A 23705-nucleotide genomic window follows, 5' to 3' on the forward strand; every position below is an offset into this window, starting at 1 on the left:
GCTGGTCCAAGAAATTGTCAGGGGAGGTAGGGGCCACGACAGAATCGCATCATGGTCCTCCTCAGCAATGCTGACATCCGGTTCTGTAACATCCGGGGGAACCACCGGTGCATTCGGGGTCAGCTACGGGGCCAGCGTTATCGGCTAAGCTGGGGCCAGAGCAGGGGCTTGAGCTTGCTGCCTGCCCAGGGGCTCCCAATGCCGCGTACGGCTCAGCCGTGCTAGCAGGGGACGTTGTGCAGGACGTGCAAGCATGGACTTTAGCCATGCGTGATGTCTGCGCAGCACCTAGGGTGTTGTTTAAACACTAGAGGGTGTAGACCTGTGTATTGAAGCACTCAGGCACCAAGGGTGCAGAAGCACCGAGGACACTGAGTGAGGTAGAATACAGTACTGGTGCACCGAAGGATCAGGGCACCGAGTGCAGGTGTTATTGACATGCTGTGGCGCTAAGCACTGAGGCTGGAGCATCTAAACACTGAGGGCGCCGAAGCACTGAGAAGCGCGTAGCCTTAACTGCGTGAAGTCAACACAACCCAGGGTAGCGCATAGCATACACCAGGGTGGATACACAGACTCGAGTGGCTGCGGTAGGTAATCAGAGCAGCGATAACCTGGTTCTGGACCGTGTGCAGTCAAACAATGTGGCAGCGCATAGCGTATGCCAGAGTGGATCACAGGCTCAAGGAGCTGCGGTGTGTTAGGCAGGAATAAAAGTGCACTGCTTTTTTTTCCTCTAACTGCAAAGGCAGTAATAGGAAAACATAGAGGCTTACACACACAGCAATTCAGAAACTACAACAAACAGGTAATGGCAGGTCAAACTGAGACGTTACGGTGCTCAGTGCTTTATTTAATACAAACACAATACACTTTCAAAACAAAAGAGCACGTTGGCCAAACAAACAATACAGAGTAACAGTATGCTAGTTATTATCTTTTTACTATTATTATTATTATTAATCCTCACCCGTTCTCCACTCACGAACACACTTCTCTGTGTGCAGCCAAACTGCAGGTCTTTTACATTCTGGCCGAGGGGTTAACTAGCTATTAATGATCTTATTACCCCTCGGTCATCGTCTGCACAAGTTTATTAAGTCTGTGTGACTGTCAGCCAGTTAAATAATCAGTAGCTGATAGTCACGCATTCCCACAAGGCATTTAAAAACAGAAACAAGAAATGGCGGACGGTCGTCCTACAAACAAAACAAAACATGGCTTTTCGACGTCATATATAATATAAATCATAATACAAATAAATCATAAAAAATAGTGCACAAATATACATAGGGGTGGGGCTCCCCGTCACAACATGTTCGCAGAGAACACAAGATAGCAACACTTTTACTTTGCTTTCACAAAGTGGTGCTTTTTGTAGCTCTCTCCTTTTCCTCGCTGGATATTTCTTTGTAACTTGTGAGCTGTTTGTGTCGTATTACAAGATATGTTACACCTGCACTGCAGATCAAAGGACAGCATTGAAGGATGGGCCAGTTTATTGTCCATTGGTGTCTGTAAGAGAGCAACATTTTATTAGGTACAAATAGAACCATCTTCAGCAAACCCAGCTAATTGCATCCACAAAGTTCTTTCTTTTTTCCTTTTGAAAACTCATTGGCAGTGTACAGTATGATGATCGTGTAAGTGACGTAATTTAACATGAGTGCAGATGGTGCTCGTAATCTGTAATAGTGGGTGGACTTCATATTGAAGGTTGATTCAATGAGTACAAATCAGGATGGCAAAAATGCCTTGATCGCTGATGGACTGAAGTGACCATTAATCAAGGTCCCACTGTATATTGCAATATATTTAAAAATACAGTGTAATATATGGATTCTTCAGTATTCTTCTATTTTGGATCACCAAATATATTACATATAATACATATTTCATCATATATGTAGTATAAAAAGTAACAGACTGGCTGCAGCGCATTATGAGAAAAATATTTAATTCAGGGGTTCTGTGACATCGTAAACCACGAGACTGAAGCTCCAGTGGGTTATGAAATGCCCCAGAACCCAAAGATGAACTGCATTGCAGGACATCTGTTATTTTATCTATTACAGGACTCCTGCTCCTAAAATAATAGCCCCCAGTTCAGGAAGATATCTCACACCTACACTGACCCTTATAGGTATACCTTGAGGTATAACTGAAGTAACTGCTGTGGCAAAGTAACTGAAGGGAAGTATGTTAGTTTATGGCACAGTAAAGCATTATTCCCCTTGACAGGACTTGTATAAAAGAAGTGGTAAAATAGACTGCAGTACCAGCGTGCTCACCACTAGAGGTCATTGGTCTGCAGAAATCCCAGCATCACCTGGGTTAGCACTATTACAAGGCATCCAGGTGAAGGGAATCAAATTAAATTGAGTGTTAAGCAATTACAAGTGGAGTATAACAGGTCTGTGAGGTTGCAGCTCTTGGTCTAAGAGGAGAGGAGCAAACAGGACTACAGAGTGAGAAGAAGTAATTGTGGAACAAAGGAAGAAATCTTACGGACTACCAGGGGCGTAGCTAACATTATTATTATTATTATTATTATTATTATTTATTTCTTAGAAGATGCCCGTATCCAGGGCGACTTACAATTGTTACAAGATATCATATTATTATTATTATTTTTTTACATACAATTACCCATTTATACAGTTGGGTTTTTATTGGAGCAATCTAGGTAAAGTACCTTGCTCAAGGGTATAGCAGCAGTGTCCCCCACCTGTGATTGAACCCACAACCCTCTGGTCAAGAGTCCAGAGCCCTAAGCACTACTCCACACTGCTGCCCTAGTGGCGGCCACCTCAGTAAATATCAGCTAGGTACTTTAAAATAAAAAAGGTACAAAGATATATCTAAATTTTTTTTTTTTTTTTTTTAAATAATGTGCCCACTTACATTTGAGTGGCATATAATCGACATGTTTTCATATTGTTGTTATTTTTTATTTGCCATTTCTTCCTACCGTTATTGTGATCTTAGGCTGTATATAAATTTGACAGACATGTTCGCTTCTCGTTCTCATTGGTCAGTTTCCCTAGTTACGCTGTGCGTACCTCCAGAATTGGATCCAACATCTGTTTATGATCCGAGTCCAGTTAATTCGGATCCAATCCCATTTTTTGTTCTCGTTAGTGCGACCAGCCCCTGGTCCCATATATTATTTAATGGACAGTTAGATACTGTACATGCTCAAAGATGAAACATAGAAACCAATCTGTAACGCATTTCTTTCAGAAGAAGCCAACTCTAGGCAAGAATGTTTAGTGATTGTATTTCTTACATTAATATTGTTTTTCTGCTGACAGTCCTGTGCAATGTGATGTTTAGCTGCGATACGTTTTCATAAATCGGTGTCCCAGGAGTGTCAGCACCAGTCTTGCCAGTCCTAGGAGTGTCAGCACCAGTCTTGCCAGTCCCAGGAGTGTCAGCACCAGTCTTGCCAGTCCTAGGAGTGTCAGCACCAGTCTTGCCAGTCCCAGGAGTGTCAGCACCAGTCTTGCCAGTCCCAGGAGTGTCAGCACCAGTCTTGCCAGTCCCAGGAGTGTCAGCACCAGTCTTGCCAGTCCCAGGAGTGTCAGCACCAGTCTTGCCAGTCCCAGCAGTAGCAGCACTAGTCCCAGCAGTGTCAGCACCAGTTCCAGCAGTAGCAGCACCAGTCCCAGCAGTAGCAGCACCAGTCTTACCAGTTCCAGTTGTAGCATCAGTGTTACCAGTCTCAGCATTAACTTCAGTAGCAGTGAACCAAACGCATGTCTCTCAAAGAAGGTATAAACCCATCTACTGATTCATATCTATAACTTCTATTCTTCTTGGCCTTTTAATATCACATATTTCTAACAGTTTGAATACAGTAATGTTATGTTGGTGTGGTTTTTGCTGGGAGATTTGTTTAATTAAAAAAATAAAAAATATGCATCATGACATTTTAAACATCAATCAAGGTGAGTCACTGGGTAAAAAGAGTTAGCGACTAACAATGCTTTTCAGTTATATTTGCATTAATAGTCTCCAGGGTTCATGAACAGGATATGCCTGAGTAAAAATCTATTTCTAGCTATGCCCCTGACTATGGACTGGACTACGCAGTGAGAAGAAGTAATTGTGGAGCAGAGGAAGAACCTTACAGGGACACGGCATAGCTGTCCTAATTTAGTTAGGGGTACAAAGAAAAGTATAATTAGGTCAAAAACAAGACATGTGATTTTTTTTTTTTTTTTAAACAATTAAAAGGTATCGGACATAAGAACATAAGAAAGTTTATAAACGAGAGGAGGCCATTCAGCCCATCTTGCTTGTTTGGTTGTTAGTAGCTTATTGATCCCAGAATCTCATCAAGCAGCTTCTTGAAGGATCCCAGGGTGTCAGCTTCAACAACATTACTGGGGAGTTGGTTCCAGACCCTCACAATTCTCTGTGTAAAAAAGTGCCTACTACTATTTTCTGTTCTGACTGCCTCTTTATCTAATCTCCATTTGTGACCCCTGGTCCTTGTTTCTTTTTTCAGGTCAAAAAAGTCCCCTGGGTCGACATTGTCTATACCTTTTAGGACGACAGTAAAGAGTATTGTTTTTGAAGAATCCGCATTAAAACACAGCAAAATACCACCCTGTGTATTAATAACACTCCTCTGTCTTGAGCCTCTTTGCACACTGTAATTCATTCCCTGTGGCACCATTTTAATATACTCGCGTGCATGCGGTGCAGTGTGTGCAGTCTGCGTTTGCATTGAAAGAAGTTTGTTTTAAAAAGTCTTTCTGGCGTATCTACCGTCAAATTGAGTTTCAGTATCGCGAACATAGGCGCGATCTATCATCTGTCAGTTTCGACCGTGTACACTTTTAGAAATCCAGGATCGCTGCAAGCCCACAAAGCAAGCAAACTATGATAGTATAACCAATATATAATAGTATGTACAATTAAGGAGAATATATAACCATTACTCAATGAATGCTTTGCTTTATTTAGACAATTTTAATTTACTAATAAGATAATAGTTTAAAAAAAGGCAATGAAAAACAAAATATATTGAAATACATTAAGGTGAGTAATAAACTGACTCCATTGTGATTTAGCAGTTGGTTCAAACAATTTAACAACAATGCTGGAGTTTTTGTGTAATTCTGTTTAAATAAATAAACTATAAAGACTATAAAAACTATTAATCTAGAAATAGGACAACATGTATTTTTATGCTGGGTTGTTTTTTGGATGATAATAATAATAATAAAGGGCAGTGCACATTTCACTTATATACTAGTGCTCTAAATGCAAGCATTCCAAGGCACCTTATAAATTAAATATAAAAAAGCCTGTGTCTAATATATAATCCAGCTACAAATAAACAGACCCAAACAAATACTTTTTCAAACATGATTTAAAAGACTCAATTGTGCTTGCATTTCTGCTATGAATCGGGAGCAAGTTCCAAGACGAGGGGCATTATAACTAAATGTCTTGGCTCCGACAGAGGTAATAATAATAATAATAATAATAATAATAATAATAATAATAATAATAGCATCAGTAATAAAACAAACCTGAATGAGATAGATGCAGTAATTGTATCAATTAAATATGTGATTAAAACCAATATTACAATTTTTAATTGCAAGATTAATCACATTTTTTAAAACGCTTGACAACCCTAATATACATTTATACACTGCACTGTATTATATGACTTCATGCTGTGTGTATATATGAACAACACGTGGTCAATAAGACAATTATATTTAATCCATCAGGGAAGCTTCCTTACCATCCCCATGGTGCTTCCTCTGTCTGCTACTGAAGTCTTCCCCCACAATAACTGAGATCACAAGAAGGATCCCCAGGGATAGGAAGATTCTGATGTCATTCCCCAGCCCGTACGACTCTGCATTGAGGAGAAAACAGAACCAGTGGATGGTTATACAGGCTGTATGGGAACACAAGACAGGGATTATGAAGTTTTACTGTGAGCCAAGCTAGACCCACCTGAGCTTCTCCTCTATATGTACACTTTTATAGTTGGTTTAATCTGGCATGGAATTATCCATGTGCACCAGCAATAATCACATCTGTGATCATTCTTATTCATTTATACAGTCTGATATATTAGTTATTTACTGCCTTGATTATCAACTTAATAACCTACTTTTCTTTCTAAAACTTGGACTACTTTAAAATCAGTGATAAGTGTATTGATAGAAAACAGTTATTCACACTTGCCTGTCTCATTTGTCTGTTGGGTCTTGATAGATGTGGTTGGAGTTATCATATCTCCTGTGGGAACATAAGCAACAACATGTAGAAAAGTATCACCATTGTGCTAAAAAGGTGGCCAGCTGTTTAATAATTTTAATAATTCAGACCAACATTAATTTGATAATATGTTTTTTGTAATGATGTAGACAGTGGGAAATCTAAATACCGCCCCTATAATGTATAAACCTGATGTTGTGCAGACCTCATTCCACTGATTATCTGTAGTCATGTTAAAGGGTTTCAATGAATCAATCTGGGGGGAAACATCAGAGGGAGTCATTTTGAGTGGCAGTATTTGGATCCTCAGCTGTTCTCCTGTCCGGAGTTCTATCTACTTCCATCTAATCCTGTCACCACGCCTTCAATTAAAAATATTTGGCCTTAACGTCAAAGGCATGGCTGATTGAATTTCCCCTAGGAGGGCATAGTATTGCCAACCTGGGATCCTTGGACTGTATTTGAACTGCCCCGAAACATATTGCCTGCAGAAGGAACGGTTTACATTAATTATTACCTCTGTTTGCATCATGACTTGTTCCATACTAATAATGCCAGTCCAGTCTTTGTTTTGTTTTTATATTTGTATTTCATTCTGTAAGAGTATGGTTCAGATTATAGGTCAGCTCTACTGGGTTAATATTAGCGTACTGTACTTCATGGTGAGTCCTGTCAGAATGGTTTCATTTGAAGAAACTACCCCTACTGTATGCAATGATGGTAACTCCAAGTCAATCATTTTAATCGTGAAATAGACACAGTTAAACTATTTTGTCAAAACCATTAATTTAAATCAGAAAACTGAATTGAAAACAAAACAAACACAGACTTGCCTGTCAGTTTTTGTTGGAATGGAGTTGTCATATAGTCTGTGGGAATATAAACAGCAAACATTAGAAGCACACAGTATTCTACTATATGTATTTTACTATACCAGATGCACCAAATGGATTTTTTAAATTGTATTTTAATCTTTACCATTGTAGTATAGCCCCACCTGGGACATGGGGTGTTAGTTTAATCTTACTCACAATACTGTAAAGAAGACTCACAAAATCTTTACAGATGTTGGTTTTCACAGTCCCCTCATCTGATGATTAAAAGATGGAGGCTGTATGTGTCACAGTTTAGATCAACTGAGTTGACCCCACTGTGACACAAAGTATTCAGCTCAGTACTTACCTGTCACATGAAGGTAGACTGGGCGACTGCGTTTGCTGTTTGTTGAGTTCACAAGCTTCTCTTTTCCATACACACAGGTGTAGTTTCCAGTATCACTCCTCTTAACATTTTTTATGGAAAACTCAACACCTGGTAAGCCTTTGGGATCGGGTTGTGAATCGACAAGGCTTCCATTTTTATACAGATGGAAAAAATCCTCTTTTCCTGCTGCATCTCTAAATTCAGCTGGTATCATACATTTAAATGATACATCCATTCCTTCCATTGGGTTGTGTTTGTCTAGCTGAAGTGTGAGCTGATAGCTTGACTCTGAAAATACAGTTTAACTTGTTAAAAACATGCCTTCAGAATGCACCTAAAAATATGAAACAACAAACAGTACATCTTAATCCAAACTCTGTTCAGAATCGTAATCTGTTCCATATTAAAAACACCTTATTTAGTCTTATGTCTGATATTTTTTTTAAATTATAGCTGATGATAAATCAGAACCATTTGAATAAAACATTCAAAGACAGCTATTTTATACATTCTCACATAATTATAGGATTTAACTTTCTTCAGATGATATCAGCAAGCATTTAATTACCAGAGCATGGTTCGGATTAGTCAGAGTCTAATGTATGGGAAATGTATTATAATTTCAATACTTTTTTTTTTTTTATCACCAATTGACTGAAGGAGAAGTCTGTTGTTTATATATGCTACAAATTTGTCAAAAAAATAACAGCTGAATAATTTAGGATCTAAAAGCAGTTGTAATAAAAATGTATTTAAAAAGTAATTAACCTCTTCAAGAACAAAGCCAAGCATTTTCAAATGTTTTTGTTATTTGCTATATTACTATCAATTGATTTCTTTCACAGAAAAATTACATTCAGGTGTTTCCTCATTGTTTGGTGCTGTACTTACCTTGTACACTGAGATAAACTGAAGAACCATGGCTGATGTTTTTCACATTTCCTGGATTCTCTTTTCCATACATGCAGGTATAGTTTCCAGCGTCATTCTTTCTGATGTCTTGTTTTATAAATGTGACAGCTGCCATTCCTCCGGGCTCCGGCAGTGAGCTGATCTTCTCTCTGTTTTTATACAGATGGAACAAATTCTCCTTGCTGTTTGATTGTTCTCTGTACACAGCTGATATTACACATTTGATTTCAACCTTCTCCCCTTCCACTGCAGTTGGTTTCCCAATTTGAATCTGTGCTGTACGAAGTGGCTCTGTAAAAATGTATTAAACAATTTTTAAAAAATAACACGAGAGAGAACAATCTGATAAGCAAATAATAACATACAGACATATGAACATTTATTGAAGTAAGTATTTAACCACACATCTCAATTTTAGCATACCAACTGCATTTATGTTAGACTGTAGGTGGTAAGTAATAATACTAATAATATCAAGCACTAGAAATACAGCTTGGTAATGAACTATAATCCCTTGATAATAATCATCAACACCTGTTAACAGATGTTTCATATACACTTAAAGTATGCATCCCTAAAGTGAGATTAAACTTCATTATAGACATTCAGTGCATATAAATCTGTTTGAAACATGATGTTTTCAGAATATTAAATAACACCATTTGTTCTCTGAAAACGACACTTTTCTGTGTTCATGTTATCTGGAACATTTAATCCAATAACAATATTACACTTTTTTTCTAAACTGTACATGAGTTTTGAAAGCCGACTTTACTTTTCAGAAAACACGTTTTCAGCAAACTGTCAAAGTGTGTGTAACAGCATAGATGGATAAAGAAAGGTAACTTAGTTAATAAAGTGATAACTGCTAGCATATTAACATGTTGACACATGTGTTTTATTGTTTGTTAATACTAAATCCAATATATTGTGACTTTTACGCCTTTTTCCTTAATGATTCTCAGCTCATGATTCTCTGTCATAGCTGTTTCAATAAAGGCATTATACAATTTGTCAGTAAAATGTAAGATTGCTTTTTTTACTCTTTTGTGTTCTGGTTACGTGCGGTGATGGTCATGTGTGTTTATGCTATGGATATTATGTAAGAAGTGTAAAGAATGGTCAGAACACATGAAATGAAAAGACATTAAATGTTTGCCAGCTCTTCAGATGAATGTGCTGCTGTAGTGTTGACTGATGCAGATGCTGAAACTGCTTTTAAAATGTGCCCTGAGGTAGATATTTGTTACATTAATCCAAGACAAAGTTTGAATAAATCGGTCACTTCTCAAAACTGGTTAAAACTAGGGCCACTGAAAACAGATTTACCAGTTTAACAATACAAGAAAAAAGCCATCTTTGTAAATGTTAATACATTTTTTCATTCATTTCATAAACACATGTTTATTGCATATAGTTATTTGAAATTGGCTCTATTTCAAGCATTTCAGAATAGTGATGTTATTTGGTAGAAAAACACAAGGGTGCAATTTACAAAGCCTGTACTCCAAACTATCATTGCACCACTTCTTTCTGAAAAGATAAAGACACCCATTAATGTGAGAAAACTAGAAATAAACAACATAAGAATACCTAAGAATTCAATTCCTGAATTGCTTATTTCAGGTTGAGTAACTTCATTGTGTGCATGTATTCTTTCAAGAATAATGGTGATAAAGATAATTTGGACAAAATGTCTTTGTGAATTTCACCGTGAATGTTCTTAATTTCTAATGCAATCAAGCATTAAATCATTGTATCTTATTATGTCAGCGTGTCAGAGACACACATACCTGTCGAAACCAGCAGCACGTCTCCAAGTGCAAAAACTGAAAAACAAATTAATCATTTTACAAATAAGAAACGCAACATTTCAAATGTACTCATAAAAAATGTATGAAAGATGTAAAACTTACATATCATGATTAATTTCACATTCCAAGGCATATTAGAACGCTATTCACCTAATCTCTGAAACTAACACTGTACAGTTCCTCAATCTGTGACACAACTAAATGTGACAGTGTATACTATGAGATTATAATACTGCAATGGAAACTCATGCGCAACAGAAATGCCTGTTTCCGTTGCACGTGTGTATTTCTGGCATAATCAGACGAATACCAATGTAGCAACACAAGGTCAAAAGTGATAAACAAACAGTTTGAGCCTTTCACACTCTCTCATTGGTGTCCTCTAAACACTGCAACTAAAAATATTGTTTCTGCACACCCTGTGAGTGTGATGGCTCTTAACACAGTGTGCTGTGTATTTATATTTGACTATTTTTATTTCGACATTATTTCTTTAGGCTGTATCGGGTGGGGGTGAGGGAGTTTTCTTAAATGTATTAACATATTTATGAGTGTTGAATTAATTAATATTAGTAGTTTAATATTGATGTCATGTTATTTATAGAAAAATAATAAAAAAAAGAAAGATGACGAGCAGCAGCGGTGTGTAAACAGGATCAGTAAACTCAGATACACAATATCTAGCACATCATATACACTTATAGTTGAAGGCGGTTTTGAAGCGGAGTCAGTTTACACTCTTGGTTCGCAGGTACAGCAGTAAAAATGTCAGCGTCCCGGATGAGAGGAAAATAATCTTCCAATCAGCTTTTAAAACACGCAATGCAGAAGTTAATTCTCATTGATTGGTACCCAATTGTAAACGTGAGTGAAGGGCAGGTTTTCTTGTTTTGAAATCAACACGTTAATGAATGGGTTTATTGGATACCTGCTGATAAATACTTCTTAAAAACAATCCCGAGTAGGAGTATCAGCACAGCCCTGGAAATGAATAGGGATGGAAGTCTGCACCGGGAGGCCTGCGGCCCGGAATGAGTTCCAGGAGGTCGGCCACAGAGAGCTGAGATACTGATATCCTCATCAAGAGGGCAGCATTCTCACACAGTGCCTTGTGTTATAGGGTTAGGGTTAGGGTTAGGGAGCAATGGTGTGTAAACAGGACCAGTAAACTCAGATACTGATATCCTCATCGAGAGGGCAGTTTTCTCACACAGTGCCTTGTGTTATGAAGGGTGTGTGTCTTTCTGTGCAGACCTGATGGGGAAAAACTGCCACCTCCCAAACGCTCAACTGTGCACACCACAAAAACCAACATTAAAATCCAAATAACTGTAAAGCCACAAATCCAGTCAAGTTTGAATCACCATAGGGAGTTAAGTCAGTAGAGACTGCTATCTCGTTGCTGAGTACTATATTGTAGCTATTATAAGTTTTTCCTCCAGATCTGCTGAAAGATGGCATTTTAATTCAGATTGTACATTGGAAATGTTAACGTTTTATCCCTTTTAGCATTTAAAATGCTAATCCTATTTAAAGATTTAAAGAGACAATGTCACAAAGTGTTCATGTTCCAAAGGATATCACTATACCCCTCACCATTACTGAGATATCAATGGTTGAAAATCAGAGTTTATCATAGAAACAAGGTTGAAACCACAACTATTGCGGCACTATAATTTTATATGGCCACAAGGGTCTGTAGAGCAAAATAATTCTAATTTCTGACTCTCACCAAGTTTAGACATAGTTGATACTTAGTTGTATGTATTTTTAATGAATGTGCTCTACAGAAGCTACTGTGTAGGTTTCTAGAGGGAATGCAGACATTATTTAATAAGTGAATGATTAAGATCAATTCTATATGTGACCCCTGGCTAAAATACACCTTTAAACCCCAGGGCAAACAACTCTTCGACCACTTCACCAACTGGATTTTTTTAGGAGTAGGGGGAACTCCAGTGGTAAATAAGATAGTTATAACTGCTCTGCCCCGCTTACAGGCCCCTTTCAAATAAATGAAGGAAGAAGGATACGTTCATGAAGGTTTGCCCCTGCCAAACGTAGACAAAGGGTTCTTTATGTCACACAAAGATAACAAACAGAAAATATGAGTTCTTGAAGTACGCTATTTTCTTTACTAACTAACAAGAGATGTATACTACAAGGACCACAGGCCTAAAAATATTTTTAAGAAGGTGGTTTGATGAGCAAATGGATGGAAGGACAGGACTCTCCCCACACGACAGTCTCCTGGGAGAAAAAGTGCTCATAAACAAATAAATAAATACATAATGATCAAACTAACATATTGATGCACTACACAGAAGCTACTGTGTTTGTTTCTAGAGGGAATGTAGATAATATCTAATAAGTTAATTATTAAAATCAATTATATAGGAAAGTAGTGGGCTCCATTTTATTTGTTTAATGAAACTCACTAGTAGCACATTTTGATCTGGTCCTGAGTGGAGGTGCAACACAAGTACTAAAAACAGTCAAGTTATCATAAAGGGCAGCCCTGTAAAGATGTAATTTAAAAGTTAAACAAGAAACAACTGGGGCAAGCTTGGCCCTCATTGTTGTTACAGTAGGAACTAGTAGCTTCACGAATAACAAGTGAGGTTATGTTTGCCTAATTGTATCTTTTTTACATTACTACACATCTTAACAGGGCTAATCTTTTTTGGTTTATAACTCGGTCACTTTTGTAGATTTCCCATGGCTGAACCCTTTATGTTAATTGGGCCATTTTTGTACATTCAACAGATTTAAGTGACAGTAGATGTAGTTTTAGTTTCAGTAGTTTATAGAGGACTCTCGCTGGCATTTTACATTTACATACTTGTACAAGCAAAAATTCCATACTCTTAGAGTCTGCTTTTCACAACACGCAAAAGCGCCTTATTTCAGGTTATGATACAGCTGTAACTGAAGCAGGGCCCTTAGAGTTTGCAGGTGTATCAAAGTAGTACAGATTCAAATCATGAACCTTGGTGCCTTTGTGTGGTATGTGAGGGAAGACAATTCTGAAAGCCCTGCCGGTGTGAAATGTGTGTGTGGAATATTGGTTCAGCAGGGAGGGGGTTAAATTCTTCCCTGTCAAAACACATGGGAATGTGGAATGATTAATTAGGCTCCAGCCACAGGTGTATAAAAAGGGTGCTAATAATAGAATTAAAGTTGGTGATCGAGGAGGAGGTATGTGTTGCCACGTCGCTGTGTTGACTTTTTGTTTTGGCCCTTGTGCCATTTTGTTTGTTAAATGTGTTTTTGTACTGTTTGTTTGTTTATTAAAAGTGTGCATTAACGCTTGAAACTGCAGCTTCTGTGTCTCTGAGTCTCTCTACCTGCCGGTAACAGCTTGGCCATGACGATACCCTGTCACAAGGTGTAAAACAGTGGTATAGGCAAACTGGACAAGTAGAAATAATAATAAATCAGACAACTTAGATCAAAATATTTTATTATGCAAAACAATTTAAAAAAACACAACCAAATGAAAAGCCCTTTCATCTCTGTGGTAAATAATAAAAAGCGTGTTTGATCAATGAAGCTAACAGTAACCCTGCAATGTTAGCAGCACTCTGCAGCTCTGTGCTGTAAGTTCAGTGTGCAAGATGGAAATCATAATACATCTCCGATGTTATGTGAATTATGAATCACCCTGCAGTGTATCAAGTTCATGCTCCCTCTTGTAACAATGCTAATTTCCTGTTCCCACAACTCACCACTCATTCAGAGCACCAGCTTTGTTGCCAGTGGGAGCCTGATCTGGATACACTGTGATGATTTTAAGAGAAATTATCTTCTCCTGATAAACACTGAGAAATGTATTTCCATGAGGTGTGAAAAATAACATGAATAAATTGAAGAAGATATGAAAAATAGATACAGCAAAAGCAAAGTATTGCGTTTCTAGTAAACACTGCAGGGTGTTCAGTAACACTTTATACAATCAGCAATATTCAATTCAGAAACTTGTAAAAAAAACTATTACATGTCTCTCAGTCTTAAAATAAGCTTGTACTTTTACTTTGCTTTCACAAAGTGGTGCTTTTTGTAGCTCTCTCTTTTTCCTCGCAGGGTATTTCTTTGTAACTTGTGAGCTGTTTTTGTCGTATTACAAGATGTGTTACATCTGCACTGCAGATCAAAGGACAGCGTTGAAGGATGGGCCAGTTTATTGTCCATTGGTGTCTGTAAGAGAGAAACATTTTATTAGGTACAAATAGAACCATCTTCAGAAAACCCAGCTAACTGCATCCACATAGTTCTTTCTTTTTACCTTTTGAAAATTCATTGGCAGTATACAGTATGTTGATCGTGTGAGGTAAGTTAACATAGTTTTGATGTGTTTGGGAATGCAGATGGTGCTCATAATCTGTAATAGTGGGTGGACTTCATATTGAAGGTTGATTCAATGAGTACAAATCAGGATGGTAAAAAATACAGTCTAATACATGGATTCTACAGTGGATTCAATGGATACAGTGGATACAATGCCTTGATTGCTGATGGACTTTGTACTGAAGTGACCATTAAGCAAGGTCACACTGTATACTGCAATGTCTTTAAAAATACAATATTTGGATTCTACAATATATTACTATATTATAACGGCGCAATAGCACCCTTATAGCTAAGAGCGGCTGTCAGAGCCTGGTTTAAACTTGATTTTGAGGGGTATGTTTTCTCTGCCATTTCAAAACGGATCTGGATGGCTCCGTGTTCTTGTGATGGAGAATTTTTTTTGTCCATGTTTCATGAAAATCCGTGTGGTAGATTTTAAGTCGCAGAATCGTCAAAAAATTAGTTTTGACAAATTAGTTAGAGTTTGTTTTGCTCTAAAATAACAAAAAAAACAGCTGCATGTTTAAACACCATATTGGGCAGAAACCCAAAAAACTGATAAACTATTTAGCAAGTTATTTAATTTTTCTTTGTGCATTCATGGTTTATGTTTTGCTAACTCAAATGTTACGCATGCGCAGTCGGGCTCCACCACCAAGAGTAAGTTATTGGGGATTTGTCAGTTTAATCATTCTCTGTGAGTAATTTAAATTGAATTCTAGGTCACTTAAGTCTTGTGGTTCTTGTGGATCCTGACTTTATACATTTCATTTTTTACAACTTATTTTTTATTTATTTATTATTATTTTTTTAATTCTTCCCATCTTAACTCAGTCTGTGAAGCTAAACCCCGGATGGATACCATGATTGACAGTGCTATCTCCAATGGGGACTCCAGAAGTTCATGTAGCAATGAATGAAATTGTCCTTCTTTTAAATATTTACAACCAAGATATTAGTCAGTATATATTTAGTTTATATGCATTACATACCCTTTAAAACATAAGCATAAATATCTATATTTGTAATACTAATATATTGTGTACGATAACGTATTAGAAACAATATAATGTGCATGCTAATTAATATTGGCAAATGTTTGAGCATTTGTTTCCAAACACAAAAATCACATAATAAATTGCTCACAAACAATTGTGGATTTGAAGCATTTGACTGATCATTTATGTTTAGAGCCCTCCTTCCGTCTGAACTGAGACACACAAGAATTGCAACGAGAACACTTCTACGAACTACATAACTTTCCAATTGCAACACATTTTCTGAACTGAGTTGATCAACAGAACTATTTCCATTTGGAAAACTGCCAATAACAAAAATAATGCTGCAAGACTTGGAAATCAACAAGCTGATCTCCATTTGAAAAGAACTATTTGTTTATTGCGAGCCGATGAAATACAATACGTACTTCAAGCAAAGTTTTCAATACATTTTTCTTCTTATAATAGACAAGAAACGTTTGTTACATTTGTTTAAGAATGTGGCATCATCACTGTAGGTGCATTATTATTGATACAGGTAAATATATCCAAGCATAGTTTACGATCTAGTCTTGCACTTATTTATCAAGTGCCTTGGAGAAGGTCCTGGGTTGGCTGATCAGCATTTAGCTACAGCGCCCCCTATGGCATGCAATAGTCTGGACAAGAGTATCCGGGATATGATCGAGCAACTGATAAATAACCCAAATATATCAGCTGCTAAACGAAAAATAATGACTAAGATTACATTGATTTTAATGAGTCGGTTCCAAGAATTATCAAAGTGTAAATGTAATGATGTGATTGTCTTTTAGAGTGATGTTATTTTTAGGGATGTGAAATGACTGCTGTCTGTTTCTGGTCATCTTGCCAGGACACTCATGTAAAAGAGACCTCGCTCTCAATGGGTTTTCCTAGTTAAAGAATTAACAAATAAATATATATATATATATATATATATATATATATATATATATATATATATATATATATATATATATATATATATATATATATATATATATACACTGCACTATAGTCATCCGGTATGACTTCTTGCTGTGTGTGTGTATATATATATATATATATATATGACTCATGGTCAATAACAACATTTATTTTTTTTTATTTATTTAGCAGACGCCTTTATCCAAGGCGACTTACAGAGACTAGGGTGTGTGAACTATGCATCAGCTACAGAGTCACTTACAATTACGTCTCACCCGAAAGACGGAGCACAAGGAGTTTAAGTGACGCTCAGGGTCACACAATGAGTCAGTGGCTTAGGGGGGATTTGAACCGGGCACCCCCTGGTTACAAGCCCTTTTCTTTAACCACTGGACCACACAGCCTCCTACTCCATAAGGGAAGCTCCCTTACCATCCCCATGGTGCTTCCTCTGTCTGCTGCTGCAGTCTTCCCCCACAATAACTGAGAGCACAAGAAGGATCCCCAGGGATAGGAATATTCTGATGTCATTCCCCAGCCCGTAAGACTCTGAATTGAGGAGAAAACAGAACCAGTGTATGGTTATACAGGCTGTGTGGGGACACGACAGGCATTATGAAGTTTTACTGTGAGCCAAGCTAGATTCGCATGAGTTTGTCATCTATGTTAACAAAATATTATATAGTTCAATAAACATATAAAGCATAAAAGCATGATCAAGATTTGTTTAAAACAAATGTAATCCAATCCTGTTTTTACAGTGCCTTGATCTTGCAGTATGTGAATAGTGTACATACAGTATGCTCCACAGTGACGTCAACATTGTTGGTTTTTGAGCAGGTACACCAAACACACAATAATCACGTTTTACAGAAAGCCTAGTTTTTGGAGTTGGTTTAATCTGGCATGAAATTGTCCATGCATACCAACAATAATCAGAGCTGTGACCATTCTGGTTCAATTATAATTTCTGATACAGTATATAAATCAATTAGTGCCTTTATTATTAACAATTTAAGAACTTCTTTGCTTTCTAAAACTTGGACTACTTTAAAATATGTGGTTTTATTAAGTTCAAGGAAACTTATGAAAAACGAAGTTATTCACACTTGCCTATCCCATTTGTTTGTTGGGTCTTGTTAGATGTGGTTGGAGTTGTCATATCTCCTGTGGGAACATAAGCAACAACGTGTAGAAAAGTATCACCATTAGGCTAAAAAGGTGGCCAGCTGTTTAATAATTTTAATAATTCAGACCAATATTAATTTGATGATAATGTGTTATTTGTAATTATGTGGATAGTGGGAGATCTAACTACTGCCCCTATAATGTATAAACCTGATCTTGTGCAGACCTCATTCCACTTATTGAGCTCTATGTATGTTCAGTCACAAGCACAATCACACACTCCCTTTCCCTCAGTTTCTCCTCTGGGGTTAAATGAAGCTCGTTCCCCAGCCTTGGAGGTCTGACAGCGCTGGCTTCACCTCATTGAGGACGGCTCTCCACTGAGACTGAGGAGAGCTCTTCACTCAAGATTATTTCACCCATTCTTTCCCACTCCGGGGGTAAGCTTGTTCCCCAGCCTTGGAGGCATGGGCGTCCGCAGAATTAATTCTGGGGGGGGGGGGCACGGTGTTTAAAACTAGTTGGGGTAACGTGGTTTTGTAATTATTATTACACTTCGAAGCCTCATTTACAACTCAGACGTAAGCCGGAATAGGTCCAGGTGGCAGCAGAGATCCTCTCATTTTCAGGTTGCGTTTCCACTAGTCTATCTATATTTAATTCAAGCGCACAGACTGTGCTGCACAGTAAGGGGAATTTAAGAATACACTTTAGCTACTGTCTCCACTTCTATAGAATTATTTTAGTCACACAGGAACGTGTAGGAATAAAAGTTTAAAAAAGCAGTCATAAAGTGTGCTTCATCAACACACTTGAAACAATTATAAATATACTTTGCAAAGAAAAACAACCACAACCAAGTAGAGCAGGAAGTGTAAACTATAAAACAAAATATGTCACCTGCTGACATATTGCAGTAAGAAAGTGCATGTTAAACACACTGCTCCAAGCTAACTGAACTATTTAAAACAAACAAACACACACTTAAACACATGATACTATGATAGTCATCACGCATAGGTCTGTGTGGCTCCGAGCCGCAGCACTGACACACCTAACTAGAGGTACAGTATTACTATCTTGTAAATGGCCAGCAGCAAGCTATTTAATTATACTAAGTGAGTTGGGTAAAAAGTATAAAAATGATTTTATTGTAGAAGACATGAAAACAAGTTTCCTGCTTAAACGTGTTATTTATAATGAATAACTATAGTAGCAGTATATAATAATATTATTATTTATTTATTTTGCAGACACCTTTATCTGAGACAAATTACAGAGGCTAAGCTGTGAACTATACAACAACCATCACTGTTGCAGGGTCACTTAAATTAGGACCTCGGGTTCACACCTCAAACTAAAGACAGAGCACAAGGAAGTTAAGTGACTCACAGAGTGAGTCAGTGGCTGAGATGGAATTTAAAGCCAGGAACTTCTTGGTTCCACAACATTTATTTAACCGCTGGACCACACAGCCTCCACAGAATATAACTATGAACAGAAAATCATTAAAAATAAAAAATAAAACTGTTGTAAAGACATTTTCAACTTAAGTGGTCTGCACCATCACACATAAAACAAAGCAAGAAAAAGATATTCACAGTTGGGCATTCACATTGTAAGGAATTTGATTTAATACACTGCTTCAAGCAAACACATTTAAAATTACATGACTTAAATGCAATGCACAGAAAATAACTTTGGTAAAGGTATGGAAAGTACAACGAATACAAATGCATTTACCTTTGTATATGTTCCCCTTTGTGAAAGAAATAATGCGTTAAACTGCTTGCAGACCCAAAGAAGAAGAATAAACACCAGTACAAAATAGCTCCTCTTATTAATGCATGATGTCATTATAGTTTTTGTAAATGTACTTTAGCTAGAGCAATCTGATTTTCAAGAAAAACACCACCAGTACATTCACTAACATCCTATATATATATATATATATATATATATATATATATATGCTCTCGAATTTAAAAGATTAATTTAATATTTCACATCAAGAATAAAATCTGTGCTTTATAAACTGGGAGATTTAAGACATTTCTACACCAAACTTCCTGAAAAGTTGTGTGCTGTGAACTCTTGAGAGCTTGCATTGTTTAAGACTCCTGCAAAACTACAGATCTGAGAGTAGCCTGACGTTTCCCCATTTTACATTTACAGAAATTCGCTATAAATGCAGTGTTTTTTAAACACCAGATATGATTTTTTTTTTATTACAAAAAATGATCTCAAAAACTGCACAGACTGGAAAGAATTTGACCACGTCAAGAGACATTTACCCTACAAGACCATCCATGCAAAATGTCGTGCCAGTCCATTTAACAGGGTCAGAATTATTAAAGTGCAAAAATTGGTGTTTAACAATAAAGCCAACTCAACCCTAACTGTGGTGGTACCGCGTCACTATAATTAACAGTTCAATTTATACTGTAATACCCGACACACTCAGATGTGTAGAGTAGCATTTAATCTGTGAGTAAAAGCGCAGCCAATCAAAGTTTACATTGTTATAAATGCAGTAGAAAGGTAAAGCACATACTGTATATGTGCACATTAATCAGCTAAAACAACAACATCTGATGAAAACCAATAGGCTACTGTAAATGTGCCTCCATATTGACTCCGATTATCAAATTCAGACTAACGTACGTCAGCAAATACAGAGTAAAATTATTTGATCTAATACTTTTCCTAGATTGCTCCAGTAAAAACCCAACTGTATAAATGGGTAATTGTATGTAAAAATAATGTGTAAAGAATAATGTAATTGTATGTAAAAATAATGTGATATCTTGTAACAATTGTAAGTCGCCCTGGATAAGGGTGTCTGCTAAGAAATAAATAATAATAATAATAATAAGGTACCGTATACTGGTCTGGATTTCTTCGCGTTCCTGGTTACCTGAATATGTGAGTTCTCTAACGTCGCACTGTCTTTCTGTCCCTGTAGTCTGCACTACTGAACACACATGTTATTTCGCACCAGCAAAAAAAAAAGGTTGTGCACAAGAATCCCAGGACAGTCCACCCTGCCTTTGAGCAGGACAGCCAGTTTGGTATCCTTTTGATCAGTTTGGTGTGCTTTCCAATACAGCTTTCAAAACCATTATTTCATCACCCGAATAGATGACTCCTCTGTACGACTGCATACCACTAACTGAGAGAGTTAGGGTTACAACTACCATTCACATATTTATTTATTTATTTTTTTTTTTAGTAAATTTGGATTCCCGGGAGGGCAAGTGCCCTCTCCTGCGGACGCTTGGAGGTCTGACATACAATTGTTCATATTTTCTCTGCTCACATCATAAGTTGCTCCATACTAATAATGCCAGCCCCGTCTTTGTTTTGTGTTTATACATGTTTTGTGTTTATTTTAATTCTGTAAGACTGTGGTTCAGATTATGGGTCAGCTCTACTGGGTTAATATTAGCGTACTGTACTTCATAGTGAGTCCTGTCAGAATGGTTTCATTTGAAGAAACTACCCCTACTGTATGCAATGATGGCTAACTCCAAGTCAATCATTTTAATCGTGAAATATGTTGTCAAAAATGGTCATTTAAATCAGAAAATTGAATTGAGAACCAAACAAACACAGACTTGCCTGTCAGTTTCTGTTGGGATGGAGTTGTCATATATTCTGTGGGAATATAAACAGAAACTAAAGCTGAGGTGGCAGTTTCTCTTCTAAATAATACAGACTAGCAATTATTAAACTGAGGGATTCTGATGATCTCTTCAGATTCATAAACTGCATGGAAATTGATCTTTGTCATATTTCAAAGCAGTTTCATGTCTAATTGAAATCACATGAGAGACACAATAGTTGACATGTCATCAAGCAGACAAACATTAAATAAAATTAAATTATATCCTCCACCCCCATACCAGCTTTAGAATATATCATAGATCAATGATGGTCTTTGCAGTGCTGTACAGCAAACATTGAAACAAGTAAATAAATAAAACTATTTGTGAATTACAGTAATGAGTAATATGTATTTTTGAAATGTATTTTTGTTTACGACTGTAAGTCGCCCTGGATAAGGGCGTCTGCTAAGAAATAAATAATAATAATATGAGAAGGCTAATTATGATTTTTTTAAAGACCCGGCTGTGCTATTTTGCTTTGCTATTCAGCAAACAGTAAATATTTTTTTTATTATATTTATTTTCGTATTCCATATTTACCAACAGTATTTTTAATTTTATTTTTTGTTAGTTTCATCTTACTAACAATACTGAAAAGAAGACTCACAAACACCTTTACAGATGCTGGGTTTCACAAAGTCCCCTCATCTGATGACTAAAAGAGTGGCTGTACAGCTCTGGCCAAAAGTTTTGCATCACCCTATAGAATTAACAAATTTTGCTTCATAAAGCATAATTAAACCTGCTAAATAATGCTATGTTAACACATTGAACTACAAACCGCTTTGTAGTTTTGCATATACTTAATGAAAAACTGACAACAATTTTAAGATTTGACATTTCGAAATCTAACATGAAATACTGTACTACTATTATGGCTTGCAGTAGATATTATTTTGCAGTTTCTTTATGACATGATGTTAAATACACAATCTAAATTATGTTTATATATATATTTTTTGATTATGTCTAAATTTTATTTTTCTGGATAATGCAAAACTTTTGTCCATAGCTGTATGTGCCACTGTCAATTGAATCGGCCCCACTGTGACACAAAGTATTGAGCTCAGTCCTTACCTGTCACATGAAGATAGACTGGGCGACTGTGTTTGCTGTTTGCTGAGTTCACATGCTTCTCTTTTCCATAGACACAGGTGTAGTTTCCAGTATCACTCCTCTTAACTTTTTTAATACAAAACTTGACAGCTGGTTTGCCTTTGGGATCGGGTTGTGAATCGACAAGGCTTCCATTTTTATACAGATGGAAAAACCTCTCTTTTCCTGTTGCATCTCTGAATTCAACTGGTATCATGCATTTAAATGATACATCCATTCCTTCAACTGCACTCTGTTTGTCTAGCAGAAGTATGAACTGATTGCTTGACTCTGAAAATAAGTTAAAAATATGCCTTCAGAACATACCTAAAAATATTCAATAACAAACAGTAGTTTTACTAATCCAAACCCTGTTCCAATTACTGGTTTGATCATAATCTGTACCATATTAAAAACACCTTATCTAGTGTTATGTTTAATATTTTTTTAAGTTGTAGTTGATGGCAAATCAGTAATAACCATTTGAATAAAACATTGAGAGACAGCTATCTCACATAATTATAAGCTTTCTCCAGCCGATATCAATAAGCATTTAATAACCAGAGCATGGTTCAGATTAGTGTGAGTAGTGTATGGGAAATTTAGCTGAAATATTTAAAACAATTTCAAGACTAATTTCAAGAATAATCAATTGACTGAAGGATCACTCTATTATTTATATATATATTTATATATATATATACTTCAAGTTTCTAAAATAACATTTAGGCTCTAAAAGTAGTTGTTACAAAAATGCATTTTTCCTTTTCCACCTATTTAAGAACAAACCAAGCAATTTAAAATGTGATTGTGTTATTTTTTTATATGAAATCAGTTAATTTCCTTCACAAAAAAAATAAAAATAATAAAAAAACATTCAGGTGTTTGGTTTTGTACTCACCTTTTACGTTGAGATAAACTGAAGAGCCATGGCTGATGTTTTTCACATTTCCTGGATTCTCTTTTCCATACATGCAGGTATAGTTTCCAGCATCATTCTTTCTGATGTCTTGTTTTATAAATGTGACAGCTGCCATTCCTCCGGGCTCCGGCAGTGAGCTGATCTTCTCTCTGTTTTTATATAAATGGAACCAATTCTTCTCCTTGTTCTCTGGTTGTTTTCCGTACACAGCTGATATTAAACATTTGAATTCAACCTTCTCCCTTTCCACTACAGTCGTTTTGCCAATTTGAATTATTGCTGTGTGAAGTGGCTCTGTAAAAATGTATTAAAAATGAAAAATGACAAATGAGAGAGAACAATCTGTTAAGCAAATAACATATAGACACTTATTGAAGTAATAATAAACTTTTTATAGACATTTGACATTCCGTGT

At 36.5% G+C, this 23705-nt stretch overlaps 1 protein-coding gene across 1 annotated transcript; it reads right to left on the reverse strand.

Annotated features, from left to right (window-relative positions):
- Positions 1-824: 824 nt before the first annotated feature.
- On the reverse strand, positions 825-10372 carry LOC117965764 (T-cell-interacting, activating receptor on myeloid cells protein 1-like). The gene is made up of 8 exons (XM_059016139.1): positions 10284-10372; positions 10161-10196; positions 8347-8658; positions 7435-7743; positions 7086-7121; positions 6220-6273; positions 5768-5884; positions 825-1515 (listed from the first exon to the last, which is right to left on the reverse strand). The coding sequence occupies exons 1-8, from the start codon at positions 10312-10314 to the stop codon at positions 1499-1501; spliced, it is 912 nt and encodes a 303-aa protein (XP_058872122.1). The 5' UTR covers positions 10315-10372; the 3' UTR covers positions 825-1498.
- Between the last annotated feature and the right edge of the window lie 13333 nt (positions 10373-23705).

This window comes from Acipenser ruthenus, chromosome 52 (assembly GCF_902713425.1).
Source record: "Acipenser ruthenus chromosome 52, fAciRut3.2 maternal haplotype, whole genome shotgun sequence".
NCBI lineage: Eukaryota > Metazoa > Chordata > Actinopteri > Acipenseriformes > Acipenseridae > Acipenser > Acipenser ruthenus.